This window comes from Trematomus bernacchii, unplaced genomic scaffold (genome assembly GCF_902827165.1).
Source record: "Trematomus bernacchii unplaced genomic scaffold, fTreBer1.1, whole genome shotgun sequence".
Taxonomy (NCBI): domain Eukaryota; kingdom Metazoa; phylum Chordata; class Actinopteri; order Perciformes; family Nototheniidae; genus Trematomus; species Trematomus bernacchii.
In genome coordinates this window covers 82,277-105,366 of record NW_022987667.1, presented here as the reverse complement: position 1 = coordinate 105,366, position 23,090 = coordinate 82,277, and the positions used below count along the sequence as shown (strand labels likewise).

Here is a 23,090-nt window from a genome sequence, read left to right as displayed (position 1 = left end):
GCGCAATACGGGTCGGGGATTGACCAACCGGCTCCCACTGCTCTGCTGTCTGTTAACGTTGTTAAGAGTGGTGGGGGCGGGGACGGAGCGGATCGACAGCTTGAGCAGCTGTCAACTCAACATTGTAAATAACCAACCAAAAACGATCGCCGGTTCATCTTGTTTTTGGTGTGAGAATAGTTTGGGCAGCGTGAGAGCGTGAGATTGATAGTGAAAGCGTGTGTCACACGCCAGATGCGTGAGAGTTGGCAACCCTGTATAAATAAAGACACTAAGTTAGTCTTGTGCAGAGAAACATACATACAGAAACATACATTTCAGTCCCAGTCCCATTTCAGTCCCAGTCCCAGTCCCATTTCAGTCCCAGCCCTAATCGGATTGGTGTGTCCCGCACCGTTGGGTCTTTTCAGCCGACCCGACGCTTGTTCGGCCAAAAACCCGCCGATTCAACGGCGGTTGAATCGGCGGGTTTTCGGCGAAAGTAGTGTGAAAGTAGTTTCAATTAGCCGCGCACTTAGTGCCAGCACTTAGTACACCCATGGAACTAAGAGCCGATCGCATTCACACCGGAATAAGTTCCCTGAGGGAAGATTACGCAAATGAAGCCGCTGGCGTCACTTCTTCTTCTTCTGCTTTGGGTTTACTGGCAGGCCGCAAACCACTTCACGGCGTATACTGCCACCCGAAGTCCCCGGCCGGAAGTCCCCGGAGTTGGGGACTGGCTTCAGTAGAAAAGCACCAGTCTTTCCTGTTCACACCGCAGCGGAGCTGCCTCTAATGCGGCTTTCACACCAGCGCTTTTCCCATTCTAGCTCCGTGCTAGAGCTTTTCTGGTTCAGCTCCGGTTTCCCTTTTCTGCTCCCGCTTTGTTCACACCGCCCAGAGCCCGAATGGTGCTGCCGCGTCATGACGTTACCGTTTACATTGCTGATTTTCTCCCCAACGGCGCTCACAACAACAACAACAACGGGGGACTGCGTTGGGTCGATGATCGTGTTGCTTTTAATCATACGAAGCCAGATTAAATTAAATAACGACTTCTCCAACCTTATACTTTTCTCCAGAGTGCCGTGGTTCATTGTTTATTAATGTGTTTCAGCGGCATTTACCGACCGCTGCAGTGCTGGCTGCTCTTCCACGGGAGTTTATTCTCCCGTTAGCTCCGGGTTAGCTCACATGGCAGCGGCCGCTCTAAAGTATTCACTGTCTGACTGTCACACAAGCAGCTGATACATATCCCCAGTTCCCCTTAAGTGAATGTGTGTCAGTCTGAATTGACGCTGTTTGGCATCACAACGCTGTTATGAAAGTTTATCTGGTATAACATGGGTGATGTTAGCATAGCAACCGAAGCTAAACTGACTACTTGCTATTGCTATCCTATTGTGGCATAAGCCGTTTTCTACAGGCACATTTTACCGGCGTATTTTTCATTATGATTCTACTTGTGATAGTCGGACATGACAACCTGTGCAGCCCATGTATCGATTCCATCCGATAGCTGCTATAATACAAAACAAAACGTCTGCCTGCTCTCCACAATGATCAATAACAGCGAACGGATGGTCAAAGTAAGGTACAAATAAACAGAATCACACGAAGCCTGGTTAGTGTTGCCTGACTTTATAAAGTGTGGTTGCCTTCTAGTCACTTTGCTCAGCGCTACTTCTTGTAGGCAGGCATGACGAGACTCTTCAGTCGACCCATGTTCAGGGGAGGTGGGTTTAGTTTCCTGCACGCCTCGACGTAAGAGAGACGTAAGCGCCGCCGTCTCTTATGCTGCGTTCACATCGGACGCGATGCGAATATTCGCTTCGCTCTAATCGCTTCGCTCTAATCGCTCCTATCGCATCGCTCTAAACGCTCGAGTTTCACCGCGGCTGCCAGCTGTGTTTACTCGCATCATTCAAACAAGAAGCGCTGGCTCGGGAGCTACAACTACAACAAATGAACATATTATACCGTGATTAAATTGTAATACACGTTTCTAAATGATGCCGAAGTAACAACATACTGATACCGGTTAGTAAAAACCATGAATTAATGCATGACAAGTCTGCAGACAAGACGGCAGGCGAAAAACCTTTTAAAATGCTTGTTTTCTGAATGAAGATCGGGTCGACCAGGCTAAGCTAACGTTGTATATGCTCATTCCACACTCATATCAACGGCCTACAGACATAAATAAACCAGCGACTGTATTCGCCATGACACAGACAGTCTGTGGTTTGTACTTGTTTAACTTTTGTCCAGTTTCTGAACAGATATGAGGAGCTGTGAGCTCTGTGTGCTAACTGCTAACGGCTGATGTTGTGTGGTTGAACGTCAGTGACGGCAGGCTGAGATCCTCACCGCTGATTGGCTTCCGCGAAAACGCGGCACGTGAATGTGACGCTCGAGTTGAAAAAATTGAACTCTCGTTTAACGCGGCACCGTTCAATCGCCTCAATCGCGTGATTCGCGCCGCGTCCACCGCTTCATGCTCGCCGTCAGAGCGAATTTGCGTATGTCCGCATCTCTGCATTGACTTTACATGTAATCGCGCCGCCCCCAAACATCGCATCGCGTCCGGTGTGAACGCAGCATTATGCCCCTTTCACACCAACGCGTTTTCAGCGCCGGCTCGGAGCTAGAGCCTGAAAAGTACCGTTTTTTCCTGTTCACACCGCAGCGGCGCCGCCTCTTAGCTCCGGAATCCGGTTCACTTCCAGCTCCAAAAAAGTGTTGGTCTAGAAGCAAGAGCTTCGGAGCTAAGAGGCGGCGTCGCTTACGCCTCTCTTACGTCGAGGCGTGCAGGAAACTAAACCCACCTCCCCTGAACATGGGTCGACTGAAGAGTCTCGTCATGCCTGCCTACAAGCAGTAGTGCTGAGCAAAGTGACTAGAAGGCAACCACACACTTATAAAAATAAAACACACTTTATAAAGTCAGGCAACACTAACCAGGCTTCGTGTGATTCTGTTTATTTGTACCTTACTTTGACCATCCGTTCGCTGTTATTGATCATTGTGGAGAGCAGGCAGACGTTTTTATTTTTTATTATAGCAGCTATCGGATGGAATCAATACATGGGCTGCACAGGTTGTCATGTCCGACTATCACCAGTAGAATCATAATGAAAAATACGCCGGTAAAATGTGCCTGCAGAAAACGGCTTAGCAAGTAGTCAGTTTAGCTTCTGTTGCTATGCTAACATCACCCATGTTATACCAGAGAAACTTTCATAACAGCGTTGTGATGCCAAACAGCGTCAATTCAGACTGGCACACATTCACTTAAGGGGAACTGGGGATATGTATCAGCTGCTTGTGTGACAGTCAGACAGTGAATACTTTAGAGCCGTGTGAGCTAACCCAGAGCTAACGGGAGAATAAACTCCCCCGTTGTTGTTGTTGTTGTTGTGAGCTCCGTTGGGGAGAAAATCAGCGATGTAAACGGTGATGTCATGACGCAGCAGCGGCAGCTGGGCGGTGTGAACAGAGCGGGAGCAGAAAAGGGAAACCGGAGCTGAACCAGAAAAGCTCTAGCTAGGAGCTAGAAAGGGAAAAGCGCTGGTGTGAAAGCCGCATTAGCTCCGGAGTCTTGCTTCTAGACCGACCATTTTTTGGAGCTGGAAACGAACCGGATTCCGGAGCTAAGAGGCGGCGCCGCTGCGGTGTGAAGAGGAAAAACCGGTACTTTTCAGGCTCTAGCTCCGAGCCGGTGTTACCGAATAAAATGTGGGACGAACAACTGGTGATATTCTATAACTGTAGGCAGATGTATTCTGTGGCTATCAACCAGCGATCATGTTTAATATTAAAGACCACACATTTATCGATGATCAAAACGGTATTCTGCACTTTGCTGCACTTATCCAGATAAAATGTGACTGTTTACTTGTTTTGCAGATAGAAGCAGAAATGTCATTGCTACATGTGCAGGGATATTTAGAATTTAAAATGCTGCTTGATCGTTAATTGTGTTCTCGGCAAACAATATTTTGAATCCTCTATTCAAAAATATTATTCAGTGTCCATCGACATGAAAATAACAAAAAAGTTAATGCTGGACTCAAACCCGAGTCCCAATAGCAAAAATCCCTCTTGCCATGCGCGTTATGAGTGTGCCACGGATCAGTACGATGTATTTAGTAATCACAGCTTATTTTGTCACATTAACATTGTTAAAAGAGTCAGAACAATTCAACCAGACCATCTTTTATAATGTGAGCGAATGTATGTACACTTTAAGCCATATAATATAAATATTATAGTAGGCATTTGCTTTGAAATAGTATATAGGCCTACTGACTGATTATCATTAAGACCCACCCACCGAGATCAGATACATTATAATGTTGTGATAAGTGGTCATTTTACGTATTATGTATTCTAGTGCACACATTAAGTTCAAATATGCAAATCAGGCCATGTGTTTTGTTATGTAGTAGCTATAATCATCACCTGTCATGGAAATGTAACAATAACAAGAAATTAATATTAATATTACCAAGTTACACAGAAATAGATAAAACATAACGAAAGTTAACCAAGTAAACAGTCACATATTATCTGGATAAGTGCGGCAAAGTGCAGAATACCGTTTTGATAAGGGGTTAATCTGAGCGGATCACAGTTTACCACAGCTCTCCACGCTGCGTTGGAGATGGGTGTAAACAACTCAGACAGACTGTACGTTTCACTAACAGACTGTATGAAAGTATAAACGGGTCTGAAATCAACTCGACATCATATTAATAACGATATATGATACAAATATAAGACTGACAACAAGAATAAGCCACAGAAGTCGTATCACAAGTTATCCTGGGCGGATCACAGCTCCACAGCTGAAGACTTCTCCACGCTGCTTTCAAACTGTGAGTAAACAACGTGTGCTTCACTTGGAGGCTGTCTGAAGGTATACACAGGTCTCAGGTGGACTTGGTATCACATTAAGAATGATATTCAGTAATAAGTCTGGCAAAAATAAATGGTTTAAATGATTTATTCAAGCTTGCAATGTTTTGAACACACATCCCCAGTCACCTCATGTCTTTTTGTAGTCCTCGCTGTACGCGTCCGGATATTGGCATCGCAACCACAACCTCACACACTGGTACTGAATGTGCATCAAAGTGTTCCTATCCAACCAAATATACCAAAAGATGAATGTAAACGACAGAAAAAGCGATCGAAATGTGTATTTCCTGGTTATTCGACAAAGGCCACGCCCCTGATGCATCTGCCTACCGTTATAGAATATCACCAGTTATTCGTCCCACATTTTATTCGGTAACACCGGCCCTGAAAACGCGTTGGTGTGAAAGGGGCATAAGCTCCGGAATCCGGTTTTTTTCAAGCACCAAAAAGTTGTCGGTCTAGAAAGCAAGCACCGCATACGTCACGCTTACGTCGGAGGCGGGGGCAGGGGCAGGGGCAACAGTTGTTAATGTTATACCATAGTAATTAATGCTGCAAAGCTGGGTATTTTGAGCTTGGCGCATGCAGAGGCGAACAACAGCTAGCTCTAACGCCATCGAATAGGACGTATATTCACCTTCTTTCTCCTACCGAATCGTCATTGAAGTTGATGATGATTGTAAAGAAGTCTTGAATGTAGCATATAACGACTGTAAAGTTGGGAGTAAAGTCGTCCCATTTGTTCCATTTAGTTTCGACAGAGCAAAACCAAAACGAGTAGCGCTTCAATACAATCGGCCATTGTTGTTGTTGTCGATTTGAGGGGTTTCCGCGCGGTTTGGCTTTATGAAGCAGGCACGCAAACGGTTACGTCATGACGCAAAACGATGACGCAATGACGCATCACCAGTCGGGCTCTGGGGCCTCATTTATAAAGGGATATACGCTCAAAAAATGGCGAACGCCAGTTTCTACGCAATGTTTGCGATTTATAAAATACTAACTTGACGTGAAAATGTGCGGTCCTCCACGCAAACTCTAACCCATGGTACGCACTAAGCACACAAACGGGAGAGACGAGAAACTGCGACACCGATGGCAGAAGGAAGAATGGAGAGAAATATGTGGAAATAATACCATAAATAAAATGTTACCTCTCATTTATCAAATATGAAGAATTTATTTTCAAACATTGATTAAAGCCAATCTTAAAATGATTAAACAAACGCCTGTTTGAGACTCCTCAGTGCACACAAAAACATAACTTGGAGAAATAAATAAATACGGATATGTTATTTAAAACCACCTCGAATATGTTGTGTTAATGTTATGAAATGTTTTCTCATAAATGATGCGGTAAGCAGGAGGACAGAATAACGTCTAAACTGACGCCGTTTTGCATTTCTATAGGTTGTAGATACTAAAGTAAACAGATCTGGTTCTAAACTGTATTGAAGTAAACATGTATTATTTTGAATTGTATTTTAGTGAACATGTATTGTTTGAACTGTTTTAAGTAATCCCATATATATATTGTCTTTCTCACTTACAACTCACTGACCCAGATATCCCTACACACACATACACCTCCTCCCACCAGCACACACACATATTCTTTTCAAGGTCCTTTCTGGGCATCAATATATCTGTGTACAATGTTTGGTTGTCTGGGAAAGAATAGTTTGTGTGAAATATTCCTTGGGAAAGTAAAGGAGTGAATACAGGTGCAGAGATAAGATTGACTCTGTCCTTGTGTACTTCCGAATCTCACGCTCTGCTCAGAAGAAAACATACTTTTTCCCAGAACTCTGATTTGCTGTATTGGACCTGACCAGAAGTGAATCCAACCAGTAAAAACACCTGGGGGAGTGAGCAGCTCACACAGCTCCTCCCCACGGACTCTCTGATTCGCTTCAGAGTAAAATGGGAAGGAAGGAGTCAACACATCTCCGCCCCAAAATATGGATATGAATACTGTTGTTTTTTCATGTAAAATGCTTCCTGTTTCTGACTGGCTGGTCCCAATACCTGTATTGCACGGCGGTAGAACTGGAAGTCCGGAGTACTCTGTAAACTTGTATACGTGTTTTGTTTTTTACCAGTAAAATCTGATTATTGTTATAACCTTTATTCCTGTGTTTTGAATTCCTTCTTTATTAAATATAACCAGGCTCATCTAACGAACGGCGCGTAGCGGAGGTGGGCTTTAAGCCACCATCCACAGTGTTTGCTACAACAATTATGGTGACCTGCGACGTGATGAGTGCTGGTCTCTAGAAAGGAACACCGACAGCCAGCGGACGGAATTCAGTCCAGGGGAGGACACCTCGACACCGCTGACAACTAAAACAAGCGTGCGATATACAAAACGTGAGCAGACACCTGTTTTGACTACCAAAAATCTGTGATTGATTATACTACAACATTTTAGAGTTGTCAGCGGCGTTCTCAGTGTTCTTAGTCACGGTAAGAAATACAATACATATTCTAGTTGGGAAAGTGCTTAGAGTCAGGTAGAGCATTCCTGTACCTAAGGCACAAAGAGAATTATAAGTTATAACGTGTTTGTAAGAGGCGGGTAGCTAAGTCCCGTGCCTTAATTCACTAAAGAAAGACTGCAAGGACGTAAAAAACAGATGGGTTAAAATCCCCGTAAATCAAGTAAAGATTATACGGTTACCTTGTTAGTGCTTTAAATGTGTAGACTGCAAGGACGTAAAAAACAGATGGGTTAAAATCCCCGCAAATCAAGTAAGGATTATGCGGTTACCTCGTGGGTAAAAGGTTGTTATAAAGAACTTCATATTGAATAACAATCGAGTGGGCAATCCCTCTTTGAAAATTGCTAGAATTGTTATATGTGGGTGATACGAGAGGAGAGATACGCGACTTCCAACTAACCATTTGGAACGACCGAATCTCATCACAACTCTTGCTGTGGGGTTAATCAGGCTCATTAAACGTGATGATAAAGAGATTTTGTTGACTGGGTTCCGACTCCTTGCCTGAAGCCGCAGCCGCCGAAAGGGGGTTGTAGAAGCTTGCTTCAGGAAGTCACGCTATCTGTTGAAATATACATCGCACAATAAAAATCTGCCTGACTGTACGGGGATAAATATATGTAAAACTGCAAACATAATTTAAGAACACCACTCTGTACACAGTACATACTTAGAAAAGAAGTAGTACACGGAGATAGAACTCAGATAGTACGTCAAATCTGTGTAATAATTGAAAGGAAAACAGCTGAAGTAGTTGAGTGGAGATAAGCTGTGCTGAACTCCACCAGAGAGGGGAAGCTCATTCGTGGTCAGCTGCTGCCCTCTGTTGGCGAACAGGGTGTGTAACAATATTTGACAAGAATTGTCCAGTATATTAAATAAATACAAGTGAACACATATCAACCTAGTCAGATAATAGAAACGAAGTCAATCATGGAAGGAGAGTTTGAAAAAAAGTGATTTAGGCGTTCCAATTCCCGGAAGCTTCCGCGAGCAATGGGAACAGACTGAGAGATTGATTTTCAGTGGAATAAAAAAAAAAGGGGAGTCAGAAGTATTTGTGGCTGAAGTGAAGCTCATTCCTGGTCAGGTGCTACCATCTGGTGGCCAACAGGATGTGGCAAAAAACAAACAGAGACTAATGGTAAATTAAGGTTTGGCTCCATCTGCTGGACATATTGTATATTATATTATATTTAGAATTTGAACGAGAAGAACAACAACTAGGCGTGCCAGTACCAGGGAGTCTACGAGAACAGTGGGGGCAGACAGAGAGATTGATCGTTAGTGGGATCAAACTGGGGGACCGGAAGAAGGCTGATATTTAATGACTGATATATAAGTAATAATAATATATAATATATAACTGATATTTAATAACTGATATATAAGGCTCGATATTTCTGAAAATGAGAACACCGTTAACTGCATTCTATTTCAGAAAAAGGGGGGATGTAGGTCAATACTGATGTATGTGAGATTATTACGTTTTTAAGGCGAGACACGGCAGGCAAAAACATAGTTTTTCCTGCACTGGTCAATTTTGAGATTTTGTGCTATTTTGATTCCATAACATGTTTTCTTTCGGAAGGAAAACGTACAAAATACACATTTAAGTGTTTATTTTACTATAGTTTGTCTATTTGCGTCTGTAGATTTCTCCTAAATTCACCAAAAGTTAGCTTTCTAACGTAACATAAAATACCGTGACCGCTGTTTGGACCATGTCATCAGAGGTATCGTTGGAAAGCTCCGTTTCTCCTGCACAATCTCATCGGATCCAATATGGTCATTTCCTTTGTATCAGCAACCAATCGTGAAAGTGCAAAGGGGTCTTAAACCAAGAAACGAAATCTCATTGGCTGGTGTCAATTTCTGACAACGTGATTCGTTCAGATGCGTCACGTGGTGTGCTAAAGCACTTCCTGGTTAGCTTTCCGCTAGAAATTTAAATCTGAAAATGGCAAAATAACGGCGAAAAAAACGTTCACAGAGAAGACGACAACAATTGCCACTTGCACAAAGCAAGGTTATACAAAAAACAAATGACCCCAAACATGAAATACCTTCACGGAGTGCGTCGATGCGCAAGCTATCATCCAGATAACAGGAGGGTTTAGCTAGCGTCACACTGCAATCTTTAAAGGTCGTTTTCTCAAAATGAGTTTTTTCTCCTACTCTGAGTTCGAAATTTCCACTTCAGTAGCAGTTACATACACCAAACCTTCCAGTTATATTCCTATCAATATTATGAAGGCTTTTACAGAAGGGTTTGGTCATATATCATTCATAGCCTGAATTATATAACATTTTATACCTAAAAACATTGTGAAAATTGATATTTTTGGGCTGTTGACAGTATTTTCTGATTTATGGAGTGATAAAAAGAGATATCCAAAATCCCTTCTGTAAAAGCCTTAGATACTAATATGACTACAAAATGAAACAATAATTTTGATCCTGGCTTTATCCAAAGTTCAGATTTCCATTCCTGAAATGTGTTAAAATATGCGCATATTTCACAAGATAATAGTCATTTGCATATTTAAACATGCTATTTCAGAAAACTTGTAATACAAAAAACATTTGCCTTATTGTAAGTAATTAACTGGAGAAATGTCTAGCTGATATCTTTAAGTTAAAAAAAGTACCCTATTCACCTGGGGTGTCTCGCTTTAAGAGAAATTGATACATTTAAAATAATCTAGACTTTTTTTTTTTTTTTTTGTTTTGTTTGTTTGTTTGTTTTTTGTTTGGATTTGTTTTATTTCTTTTGTTTATTGTTTTCTGCATAGTCTCTTGTCCACACTCCAGTCTAGTTGGTGGCGGTAATGCACCTACAAGTTGGTTTGCCAACCGCCAATAAACACTAAAGAAGTAGAAGAGATGAGTTCAAAACCATATTTCCAGCAACTTAAGGGCTTGGTATGAGACTTCTCCACACAGGTTGCTGATGCCAAAGGGGGACCCGAGAAACACGAGGCCAACACAGCAGAGTTCGTCTGGCTGAAAGTCATCAGGCCTAAGTGGCTCAACCCCAGGTTTTCCGGCCCCTACCGAGTGACCCAAAGGACCTCCCATGCCGTCCGCCTAGAAGGAAAGGGAGACAACTGGTACCACTGGAGCCAGTGTGCGGTCGGGAAAACACCTGTGAGGACCCTAGACGACATCAGGACAGATCTGGCCCTCGTCAAGGAAGTCGACCCAGAAGGCGTCATCAGCTGACCGGAGGAGGAGGATCGGGAGGACATCTCTCCAGCAGTCAACCCAGGAGGCGCCATCAGCGGACCGGAGGAGGAGGATCGGGAAGACATCTCTCCAGCATCGACCCGGAAGCCGCCATCAGCGGGCCGGAGGAGGAGGATCGGGAAGACATCTCTCCAGCATCGACCCAGAAGCCGCCATCAGCGGGCCGGAGGAGGAGAATCCAGAAGACATCTCTCTAGCAGGCAGCCCAGAAGCCGCCGTCAGCGGGCTGGGGGGAGAAAGACACGGCAAACCAAGACGGCACAGGGGACTCCACTTCCCGCTGAAACAGGTTGATATAGCCGGTGTGGAACTTTGTTTTAACAATCCATTTTTTGAGGAACTTTGGACTTTGCTTTATTATCCCATAATTTGAGGGACTTTGATTTATCCCATAATTTAAGGGATTTGTTTATTTTTATTCTACAGAACTATGTGTTAAAGGTTCCAGGAAATGTTGAAGGGTTCTTTTGGGGCAGACACAGGAATCTCTCTTCAGACTCCGAGCAACACAAGTACCTTTCAGAGGCGCTTAGAAAATCTCCGTGAGATAGATAATAAAACCCGGGTATCTCCCTCACCCCTGCTAACTTGGATCAGTTGCTGGAAGACTACTGATATATGTGGGAACCCGCATTTACCATTTAAAACCTATAGCCCAAAATCAATCACTAACCAAGTTGGGAGTAAATCCTGTTTTACTTTCCAAATAGGCCCTTTTATCATTACTCAACATCTGGACGAGGGTAGATGTCTATTTACATACTCCTCGTATTGAAGAGGGTTTTGGCATATCTGGGTCTCAATCTCCCTCAGGGGGCACGTTTTGTATTCTGGGGAACCAAGGTACGATCGCTTTGACCATTGGTAATATACGGTTTAAAGATACCAGAAGAATTGGAGCTAACAGCATAATTTGTACGGGCACTGGAGAATGGTAGCGGGCCTGGGTCTCCTACTTACCATTATGGTAACGATAATTTTCATTGTCTGTAAAACTAATGATGTGCTTTCTCCAACTCCCGCCCCAGAGGAAGAGATAGTAAGGACCAAAAGAGGGACTAGAGTAGCGAGCCTTATGTCTCCAAAAAGAACCTTGACTCTCCAAGAAGGTAGCGACGGAATAGTGGACATAGATCTGTGCGCAATCGCCCCATGTTCCAACTCTGACAAATCATACTCAGGTCTCGCTAAATATGTCTGCCTCACCCCAACAGTCTTCTAATTTCTGTGGCTACTTTTATTGCCATTTTAGTGACATGTGGTTGTTGTTGTGTGCCTTGTATCCGCTCATTGTGTGTTAGACTCATCAGTTCCACCATTGAGAGAAAAGCTGCCCCTTCCCCTTCGTACCAAATGCCCTTGTTGGCTTATGCGTCGGAGGGGGAAGAGTACGATGACTCAGCCGACAAGGACGAATTTTTTTAACATATTTTGGTCTCCCTCCACTGTCATAAGAAGTTGTTATGGTGGACTGTTCCTAAAGGTTTAAAGTGCTCTGAATCCCAGCTTCTGATGGATTTATATAAATGTTGGGACAGACACAGTAGAAAAGAATGACAGTGGTTATGTTTCAAATGCTGTGTATATGTTGATCTCGTGAGGTGAGATCAAAAGAGGGATTAAAGTAAACAGATATGGTTCTAAACTGTATTGAAGTAAACATGTATTATTTTGAATTGTATTTTAGTTAACATGTATTGTTTGAACTGTTTTAAGTAATCCCATATATATATTGTCTTTCTCACTTACAACTCACTGACCCAGATATCCCTACACACACATACACCTCCTCCCACCAGCACACACACATATTCTTTTCAAGGTCCTTTCTGGGCATCAATATATCTGTGTACAATGTTTGGTTGTCTGGGAAAGAATAGTTTGTGTGAAATATTCCTTGGGAAAGTAAAGGAGTGAATACAGGTGCAGAGATAAGATTGACTCTGTCCTTGTGTACTTCCGAATCTCACGCTCTGCTCAGAAGAAAACATACTTTTTCCCAGAACTCTGATTCGCTGTATTGGACCTGACCAGAAGTGAATCCAACCAGTAAAAACACATGGGGGAGTGAGCAGCTCACACAGCTCCTCCCCACGGACTCTCTGTTTCGCTTCGGAGTAAAATGGGAAGGAAGAAGTCAACACATCTCCGCCCCAAAATATGGATATGAATACTGTTGTTTTTTCATGTAAAATGCTTCCTGTTTCTGACTGGCTGGTCCCAATACCTGTATTGCACGGCAGTAGAACTGGAAGTCCGGAGTACTCTGTAAACTTGTATACGTGTTTTGTTTTTTACCAGTAAAATCAGATTATTGTTATAACCTTTATTCCGGTGTTTTGAATTCCTTCTTTATTAAATATAACCAGGCTCATCTAACGAACGGCGCGTAGCGGAGGTGGGCTTTAAGCCACCATCCACAGTGTTTGCTACAACAATACGAGCATGGTTTTATATACTATCACGTTTAATCGTGTGTGCAATGGTGTGTGAGGGGTTTACAGTTGGTTATGAACCTCAGAGCCCCATGGTAAACAGCGTCCAGCAGATAAAGGGAGTGAGCTGAGGCGTTCATGTACTTAACATCCCCCGTAGCGGGAAACATGTGGCAGCTACAAGCCGTTTCCTAGCACTTGTGGGGAAGCAGGCCTTGTTTCTAAAAAAGAATCCCAGTTTTAATTTCAGTTTCCTTAAAAGATAGTCAATCTTAGTAGTCATAGATAGATAGTCAATAGTCAAGTTTCTGTAGGTGTGAACAGCTTCAATGGGGTTATGCTGGGCAGACATGATGCAGGGAAGAACAGTTGGTAACTTTTTCTTCTTGGAAAACAACATGACTTTTGTCTTGTCTGAATTTAACACCAACCTGAGGTGGAACAGGTGTGACTGAAAAGTGTCAAAAGCAGACTGCAGACGTTCAAATGCAAGGGCAGCAGTGCTAGTACAACAGTATAGATCAGTATCATCTGCATATATATGTACAGAGGCATCAATATTTTGATGCACATCATTTATATAAATTGTAAACAGGGTGGGTCCCAAGACCGAACCTTGAGGAACACCTCTGGGCACAATAAGAAAGCTTGAGGAGAGACCGCTGAATTGTACACATTGCTTGCAATTTGAAAGATAGTTTGAAAACCAACCAACAGCTTGGTCAGACAGGCCTATATGGGATAACTTCTGGCATAAAATGCCATGGTCCACAGTATCAAATGCCTTGGATAAGTCTATAAAAAGGGCAGCACAGTAGCTCTTTGCGTCCAAGCCTTCAACAATGTCATTCACTACTTTCAAAGCAGCCGTTACTGTACTGTGCTGCTTCCTAAAGCCTGACTGGTGAAGAGATAGAATGTTGTTCAAGCTTAAATATTCTTTGATTTGATCATTCACCAGCCTTTCAAGTACTTGAGCTAAAATAGAGAGCTTGGAAATTGGTCTGTAATTATTCATCAGCATGGAATCACCACCTTTCAATAAGGGGAGAACATTTGCAGTTTTCCAAACATCTGGAATGACATTGTTTGTTATAGAAAGATTAAAAACATGACACACTGGTTGGGCTATAATATCTGCAGCTAGACGTAAGAAACAAGGGGGGAGATCGTCTGGGTCTGCTGATTTATTGGGGTCTAGGCCCTTTAGAGCCTTACAAACCTCCCCAACAGAGAAAAGGTCGAAGGAGAAAGTGTGGCTACTGGAAAAAGTGATGTAACATCTAATGTAAACATGAATGGACCAAGGATAGACCCCTGTGGAACCTCTTTCTGAGGGTAAAATGGCCTGAATGAGTACAGTCAGCATTGGTAATAGTTTATGGTTCAAAGCGACGCTCTATCTAGCTTATGTGAGACTAAAGGCTCAAAACACACACTTTTAGAAATCAGTAGGCTTTAGCTTGTTGTTCAATTACCACATATTTATAACATTATTACATTTAAGTGACTGTGGTGCCTTGTTCTTTAGGGAGCTTTGTGTTTGTTTTTGCTGTGGAAAAAAATACAAGTTGACAACTTAAGTGCATGCATTTGAATATTATTGAGAACATTTGAACAACTTTTAAAATTCACACAACATCTTTTAACAGTGAGTTGTGTCAAACAGTCCACCTCACTCTTTCTGAACAGTCTCAGTGCACGAGTGAAGGTTTTCTCCCATGTGGTCTGGTTCTCTGAAACTCTTCTCAGAGTGAGCACAGACGTCAGGTTTTTCTCCAGTGTGGGTAGGCTGGTGGAGCTTCACACTGTATGAGTCACTGAACTCTTTCTCCCACTGGTCAAAGGAGTGGGTTCGCTGGTGGCTCTTCAATGAGCGTGAGTCCGCGAAACTTTTCTCACACTGGTCACAGGAGTAGGGTTTTTCTCCAGTGTGGGTTCGCTGGTGGCGCTTCAATGAACATGAGTCCGTGAAACTTTTCTCACACTGGTCACAGGAGTAGGGTTTTTCTCCAGTGTGGGTTCGCTGGTGGACCTTCAATGAGTCTGACCGGTTAAAGCTCTTCTCACACTGGTCACAGGTGAAAGGTTTTTCTCCAGTGTGGGTTCGCTTGTGAATCGTCAAATAGCTTGACTGGCTAAAGCTCATCTCACAGAGGTCACAGGAGTAGGGGTTTTCTCCAGTGTGGGTTCGCTGGTGGACCTTCAATGAGTCTGACCGGTTAAAGCTCTTCTCACACTGGTCACAGGTGAAAGGTTTTTCTCCAGTGTGGGTTCGCTTGTGAATCGTCAAATAGTCTGACCTGCTAAAGCTCTTCTCACACTGGTCACAGGTGAAAGGTTTTTCTCCAGTGTGGGTATGTTTGTGGCGCTTCAATTTCCTTGAACTCCAGAAACTCTTCTCACACTGGTCACAGGTGTATGGTTTTCCTATCGTGGCTGTAGACTGATGTTGATCCAGCTGTTCTCCGATGATACTCTTCTCCCCATCATCATAAAGTCTATCTGGGTCTTTGCAGGTCTCTTCCTATAAAACAAAACAATAAATCAACAGAGAAAGTGACACAAGTGTATTAGAGGACACATATGAATGTCTTGATGCAAGTTAAAAATGGACGTGACAGAAGTAAAGTAAGGTTTTTAATGAAACCCGAGAATGCATTCTGACTCGTCGTAGTCTAAAATACCGCTGAATAAAGGAAGAAGTATAAATACCTATTAACTTGATACAACAAAATAACAAAGATGCACTGATTGGTTGATTGATTCGGACTGATTTGTTTTTTAAATAAATACAAAGGGGTTGGCTCTCACAGACACTAAAAGGGTTGAAGCACACAAACTCGTTTCATTGTTTTATAAATTAGTTAAATTCAGAGGTAGGAAGTACATTTACTCAGGTACTGTACTTAAGTACAATTTTGAGGTAATTGTACTTTACTTGAGTATTTCCATTTTATGCTACTTTGTACTTCTACTCCACTACAGTTCAGAGGTAAATGGTGTACTTTTACTCCACTACATGTATTTAATACCTTTAGTTACTTCACAGATCTGGATGAATGATGTGAAATATAATCAAGTGTTAAATCAGACTTTAGTTCCACCTGGAGTAAATTCACAAGCTACCCTGCAGTATACAAAGTCATTCAAACTAGCTGCACCTTTACCAGCTTTGAGAACACTTTCATGATCAATCATTATAAAACATATCATATATATTATTCTGAAATGGACCAATCTGCACAATGACTACTTTTACTATATTTTGATGATAATACTTTTCTACTTTTACTTGAGGAACATTTTGAATGCAGGACTTTTACTGAAACAGAGTATTCCTACACTCTGGTACTTCTACTTTTACTCAAGAATAATACCTGAGTACTTCTGCTTTTACTCAAGTACAAGATCTGAGTACTTCTACTTTTACTCAAGTACAAGATCTGAGTACTTCTACTTTTACTCAAGTACAAGATCTGAGTACTTTTGCTTTTACTCAAGTACAAGATCTGAGTACTTTTACTTTTACTCAAGTACAAGACCTGAGTACTTTTGCTTTTACTCAAGTACAAGATCCGAGTACTTCTACTTTCACTCAAGTACAAGACCTGAGTACTTTTGCTTTTACTCAAGTACAAGACCTGAGTACTTTTGCTTTTACTCAAGTACAAGATCTGAGTACTTCTACTTTCACTCAAGTACAAGACCTGAGTACTTTTGCTTTTACTCAAGTACAAGATCTGAGTACTTCTCCTTTTACTCAAGTACAAGATCTGAGTACTTCTCCCACCTCAGAGTAAATGTGAATGATCAGATGTTACCATCTCCTTGTATATGCTACTGTAGCTTTAGCACTCACTATTTGCTATAGGTGACTTCCTGTTTACATCTTTGATTGATTTTTGCCAGATATTTCCTAGCAACCAATATGATTCACTCAGTATAACGAACGCTTTTTTAATTCTTCATTGTTTACTCAAATGCAACCATGTAAACAATTCTGAAAACTTAAATCAACAGGACTCTAGACTGATAAACTTTAAACAGAATTTCATTGTTTTAACTCAAATATGAATAATTATTTAACCAGGATTTTCACTTTTAAAAGTTAAAGTAACTTACCTCTGCTGATGAACTCTTTCTGCTGCTTGTGTTCTCGTCTACCTGAAGTTCAGTCATCTGCAATAACAGAGATTACCACATTACTTATTAGCAAACCACAGGAATTAAAATAAACATTTAGTGTTTTTCTAAATGTTAACCTTGAGACCATTAATTTGACAAAACAATCACTACCACAAAGCTCAACAAACAACAAATAGCGTGTGCGTTCCATTTTCACTCTCGTCCATCGAAAACATGTTTTAGAATATAAAAATACATGAATGATGAAATGAGCACATAAAGTGCAGACATACTATAAAATCACAGTTAATAGACCTGCATCTGATGATCGCAGTGTTCTGCCGGGTGTGTAGTTTATTGCGGAGCAAAGTAGTAATGTATGTAATGTAATAATGGCCACTTCTTGCTAAATTTACATTTCCATGTGATGCTTTTATCCGAGGTGACTCACAATAGGTAAATGAACAGCAGTAGACAGTATCTCATTTACTTAGACACTGTACTTAAGGACAATGTTGAGGTACTTGAGACTAATCCTGCAACTTTATACTGACAAATAAACTGATGAGATGAAAAACCGGACTTGACCAAACAAATCACGGAGCTCTCCCGCCGATATCAGAGATGTCCCTGCTATGTGTGGGAGGTAAGAGAGGACATTTAAGGGCTATGTTTGATGTCTTTAAGTATCACCTGCTGGGGTTTAGCTGCTGTCCTGTGCCTTCTTAAATCGTTTGTTTACGTCCCTCACTTCCGTTTCGCTTCTCATTTGCTAGCTGAACAGCTGATCAGAGTGGTTTCTTGGCCCGATAGCTTGTGTCCGACATGTTGAATCGGCCGTGTGTCGACCATGAAAGGCCAAATAAGGCGTGTCACGGCCGAGGGTTCGGGACACACCAAATTGACTTTGGGCGACAGGGCACGCTTCCTCGTCAGACAACCGAAGACGGCCGATATCGGCCTGGTGTGTCTGGGCCTTTAGCTCCGGAGTCTTGCTTCTAGACCGACCATTTTTTGGAGCTGGAAACGAACCGGATTCCGGAGCTAAGAGGCGGCGCCGCTGCGGTGTGAAGAGGAAAAACCGGTACTTTTCAGGCTCTAGCTCCGAGCCGGTGTTATGCCGTAGATTGAAGCTCTGTTCGCGGGGACACGCAAAGGTTACGTCATCGCCTGTATTGAGCGTTCGCCTAGTTTTCTAAGCGGAAAAACGAAAGATACTATTTACTTTCTCTCTTTTGAATGATATATTTCCCATCAGATTATACAGCAAATGGCTGAATAAATAATGTGCATACAATTGCGAGGAGGCTCGTTTTAAGGACACTTTTCAGATCTGTCACAATCTTCGTATTGGAACAAACTTCCGTTTTTGAGTCCACTCTGTTATGTTCCTCCTTCCTACAGAACAGACAATGACAGGATAATATGTCATTTGTCAGTATAGTCCTATTTCTTAAAACCTTCTCTGTTGTTTAAGTGTCTGATAACCACGAATAGTAAGCAATGATATAACAGTAATGATATAACATGTCAGACACTGTGTTATTTTCAATCAATCCTAAAAGATAATTTGTTCAAACTAGCTCCACTCGCTTTAATTGCTCCTTTGAATGTTCTTTATTTTAGACTGGGTTAATCCTGGTGTCAATAGGGAAGATCTGCACTGTTCTCTACATAACATGTTCAGCAGAGCAGGTATTTCTCCTGCCAGATTTGGAACCCCCCCCTATCATTTTGTCCAGGATGGTCATAGACTCACCAAAATCACACTGGTGTTGCCTGTTCCTCTCTAGTTTATGCTCACCAAAGCATTTTACTCTGGGCCCAGTAGGTGAAAAACTTAAGAGGGGCTTCCATATCCGGCAGGCCAGGTGTTGTAGCTGCCGGATTTGGAAGCCCCCCTATATCTTTGTCCAGGATAGTCACAACTTCACCAAAATCACACTGGTGTTTGCTGTTCTCCTCTAGTTTGTGCTCGTAAAAGCATTTTACTCTGGGCCCAGTAGGTGAAAAACTAAAGAGGGGCTTCCATATCCGGCAGACCAGGTGTTGTAGCTGCCGGATTTGGAAGCCCCCCTATATATTTGTCCAGGATAGTCATAGACTCACCAAAATCACACCGGTGTTTGCTGTCTCCCTCTACTTTGTGCTCACAAAAGCATGTTACTCTGGGCCCAGCAGGTGAAAAATTATAGGGGGGCTTCCATATCCGGCAGCCAGCCACAACACCTTCTCTGCTGGATATGGAAGCCCCTCTTTAGTTTTGTACCTGCTGGGCCCAGAGTAAAATGCTTTGGTGAGCATAAACTAGAGGGGAACAGGCAACACCAGTGTGATTTTGGTGAAATTGTGACTATCCTGGACAAAGATATAGGGGGGCTTCCAAATCCGGCAGCTCCAACACCTGGTCTGCCGGATAGGGAAGCCCCTCTTTCGTTTTTTACCTGCTGGGCCCAGAGTAATATGCTTTTGCGAGCACAAACTAGAGGGGAACAGGCAACACCAGTGTGATTTTGGTGAGTCTATGACCATCCTGGACAAAGATATAGGGGGGCTTCCAAATCCGGCAGCTACAACACCTTCTCTGCCGGATATGGAAGCCCCTCTTTAGTTTTTTACCTAATGGGCCCAGAGTAAAATGCTTTTGTGAGCACACACTAGAGGGGAACAGGCAACACCAGTGTGATTTTGGTGACGGTGTGACCTTCCTGGACAAAGTTGTAGGGGGGGTGCCATATCTGGCAGGAGAAATACCTGCTCTGCTGAACATGTTATGTAGAGAACAGTGCAGATCTTCCCTATTGACACCAGGATTAACCCAGTCTAAAATAAGGAACATTAATAGCGTGATATAGGCACAGATATAAGATCAATAATAAACTTTATTTTAGGGCACCTTTCAAAACATTCAATGTCACCTTAAAATAAAATAAAAAATAAAATATGAGTGGCATTACAATACAAACATGTGTTGAGTAGGAAACCACAGAGGACAATTACATTCAAAGGAGCAATTAAAGCGAGTGGAGCTAGTTTGAACAAATTATCTTTTAGGCTTGATTGAAAATAACACAGTGTCTTACATTATCATATATGTTATATCATTACTGTTATATCATTGCTTACTATTCGTGGTTATCAAGTATCAGACACTTAAACAACAGCGAAGGTTTTAAGAAATAGGACTATACTGACAAATGCCATCTTATCCTTTCATTGTCTTTCCTTAAAACGAGCAACCTTGCAATTGTATGCACATTATTTATTCAGCCGTTTGCTGTTTAATCTGATGTGAAATATATCATTCAAAAGAGAGAAAAAAGATTTGAAAACTAGGCGAAGCTCAATACAGGCGATGACGTCACCTGTGCGCGTCCCCGCGAACAGGGCTTCAATCTACGGCAAGGCTTCAACCTACGGCATAACACCTGCCCTGAAAACGCGTTGGTGTGAAAGGGGCATAAGCTCCGGAATCCGGTTCGTTTCAAGCACCAAAAAGTTGTCGGTCTAGAAAGCAAGCACCGCATACGTCACGCTTATGTCGGAGACGGGGGCAGGGGCAACAGTTTTTAATGTTATACCATAGTAATTAATGCTGCAAAGCTGGGTATTTTGAGCTTGGTGCATGCAGAGGCTAACAACAGCTAGCTCTAACGCCATCGAATAGGACGTATTTACCTTCTTTCTCCTACCGAATCGTCGTTGAAGTTGATGATTGTAAAGAAGTCTTGAATGTAGCATGTAACGACTGTAAAGTTGGTAGTAAAGTCGTCCCATTTGTTCCATTTAGTTTCGACAGAGCAAAACCAAAACGAGTAGCGCTTCAATACAATCGGCCATTGTTGTTGTTGTCGATGTGAGGGGGTTCCGCGCGGTTTGGCTCTATGAAGCAGGCACGCAAACGGTTACGTCATGACGCAAAGACGCAGCACCAGTCGGGCTCTGGGGCCTCATTTATAAAGGGATATACGCTCAAAAAATGGCGTACGCCAGTTTCTACGCAATGTTTGCGATTTATAAAATACTAACTTGACGGGAAAATGTGCAGTCCTCCCATGGATGTATAATAAGAAGGGTCCTCCACGCAAACTCTAACCCATGAGTGCGCACTAAGCACACAAACGGGAGAGACGAGAAACTGCGACACCGTTGGCAGAAGGAAGAATGGAGAGAAATATGTGGAAATAATACCATAAATAAAATGTTACCTCTCATTTATCAAATATGAAGAATTTATTTTCAAACATTGATTAAAGCCAATCTTAAAATGATTAAACAAACGCCTGTTTGAGACTCCTCAGTGCACACAAAAACATATAACTTGGAGAAATAAATAAATACGGATATGTTATTTAAAACCACCTCGAATATGTTGTGTTAATGTTATGAAATGTTTTCTCATAAATGATGCGGTAAGCAGGACAGAATAACGTCTAAACTGACGCCGTTTTGCATTTCTATAGGTTGTAGATACGAGCATGGTTTTATATACTATCACGTTTAATCGTGTTTTATGTCGTTTGGCAAGACTTGATAAGTCGCTCGTAAAACACAGGAGGTATGGAAACTAAGAACACCATATGTGGTAAATTGTACAGCTAATATAACACAATCCATTAGTTGTATTTCCTTTAACTAATGAATTATGGATATATAGTTGCTGATCGACAGCTGGAACACAAACAACCAAATACAACAAAATAATTCAGATCCAGTCGTCATGACTCCACTCCGGAGGGATTCCCCGATCATTTCTTACAGTTTCTCATCAAGGGGGTGTCTCCTGTCCCCGGGACAAACACACTGCCTGAGGAAGGTTATGTGTATTTTTTTTGTCATTAACTTTTTTCGGACCACTTATTTATTTATTTTGGTGACGATCCGACCTCCATGCTGCTACTCTGATTCAAACTGCATCCACCAAACAATATGATTTATCTCGACCTCCCCAAAATAACCAAAATCTGACACGGTGTGTGTGAGATGTCTTTTTTAGCTGTTCGGTCGTAATTTCCTGCGATCTTCTTCATGCAGTCAGTCAAAATGAATGAATGAATGGGCGTTTATTTCTGGCATAGAATGCCATGGTTCACAGTATCAAATGCCTTGGATAAGTCTATAAAAAGGGCAGCACAGTAGCTCTTTGCGTCCAAGCCTTCAACAATGTCATTCACTACTTTCAAAGCAGCTGTTACTGTACTGTGCTGCTTCCTAAAGCCTGACTGGTGAGGAGATAGAATGTTGTTCAAGCTTAAATATTCTTTGATTTGATCATTCACCAGCCTTTCAAGTACTTTAGCTAAAATAGTGAGCTTGGAAATTGGTCTGTAATTATTCATCACCATGGGATCACCACCTTTCAATAAGGGGAGAACATTTGCAGTTTTCCAAACATCTGGAATGACATTGTTTGTTATAGAAAGATTAAAAACATGACACACTGGTTGGGCTATAATATCTGCAGCTAGACGTAAGAAACAAGGGGGGAGATCGTCTGGGCCTGCTGATTTATTGGGGTCTAGGCCCTTTAGAGCCTTACAAACATCCCCAACAGAGAAAAGGTCGAAGGAGAAAGTGTGGCTACTGGAAAAAGTGATGTAACATCTAATGTAAACATGAATGGACCAAGGATAGACCCCTGTGGAACCTCTTTCTGAGGGTAAAATGGCCTGAATGAGTATAGTCAGCATTTGGTAATAGTTTATGGTTCAAAGCGACGCTCTATCTAGCTTATATGAGACTAAAGGCTCTATACACACACTTTTAGAAATCAGTAGGCTTTAGCTTGTTGTTCAATTACCACATATTTATAACATTATTACATTTAAGTGACTGTGGTGCCTTGTTCTTTAGGGAGCTTTGTGTGTGTTTT

The 23,090-nt window shown here is 42.1% G+C and overlaps 1 protein-coding gene across 1 annotated transcript; it reads right to left on the bottom strand.

Moving 5' to 3' along the window:
• Positions 1-14,035: 14,035 nt before the first annotated feature.
• LOC117487172 (zinc finger protein 239-like) lies at positions 14,036-23,023 on the bottom strand. The gene is made up of 3 exons (XM_034135830.1): positions 23,019-23,023; positions 20,897-20,930; positions 14,036-15,617 (listed from the first exon to the last, which is right to left on the bottom strand). Exons 1-3 carry the CDS (start codon positions 23,021-23,023, stop codon positions 14,766-14,768), a joined length of 891 nt encoding a protein of 296 aa, XP_033991721.1. The 3' UTR covers positions 14,036-14,765.
• Between the last annotated feature and the right edge of the window lie 67 nt (positions 23,024-23,090).

Coding starts and splice junctions, on each gene's coding strand:
- LOC117487172 (XM_034135830.1), bottom strand. Junction 15,618..20,896: donor GATTCGGTAGGAGAAAGAAG/GTAAATACGTCC, acceptor TTTGTTTTATAG/GAAGAGACCTGCAAAGACCC.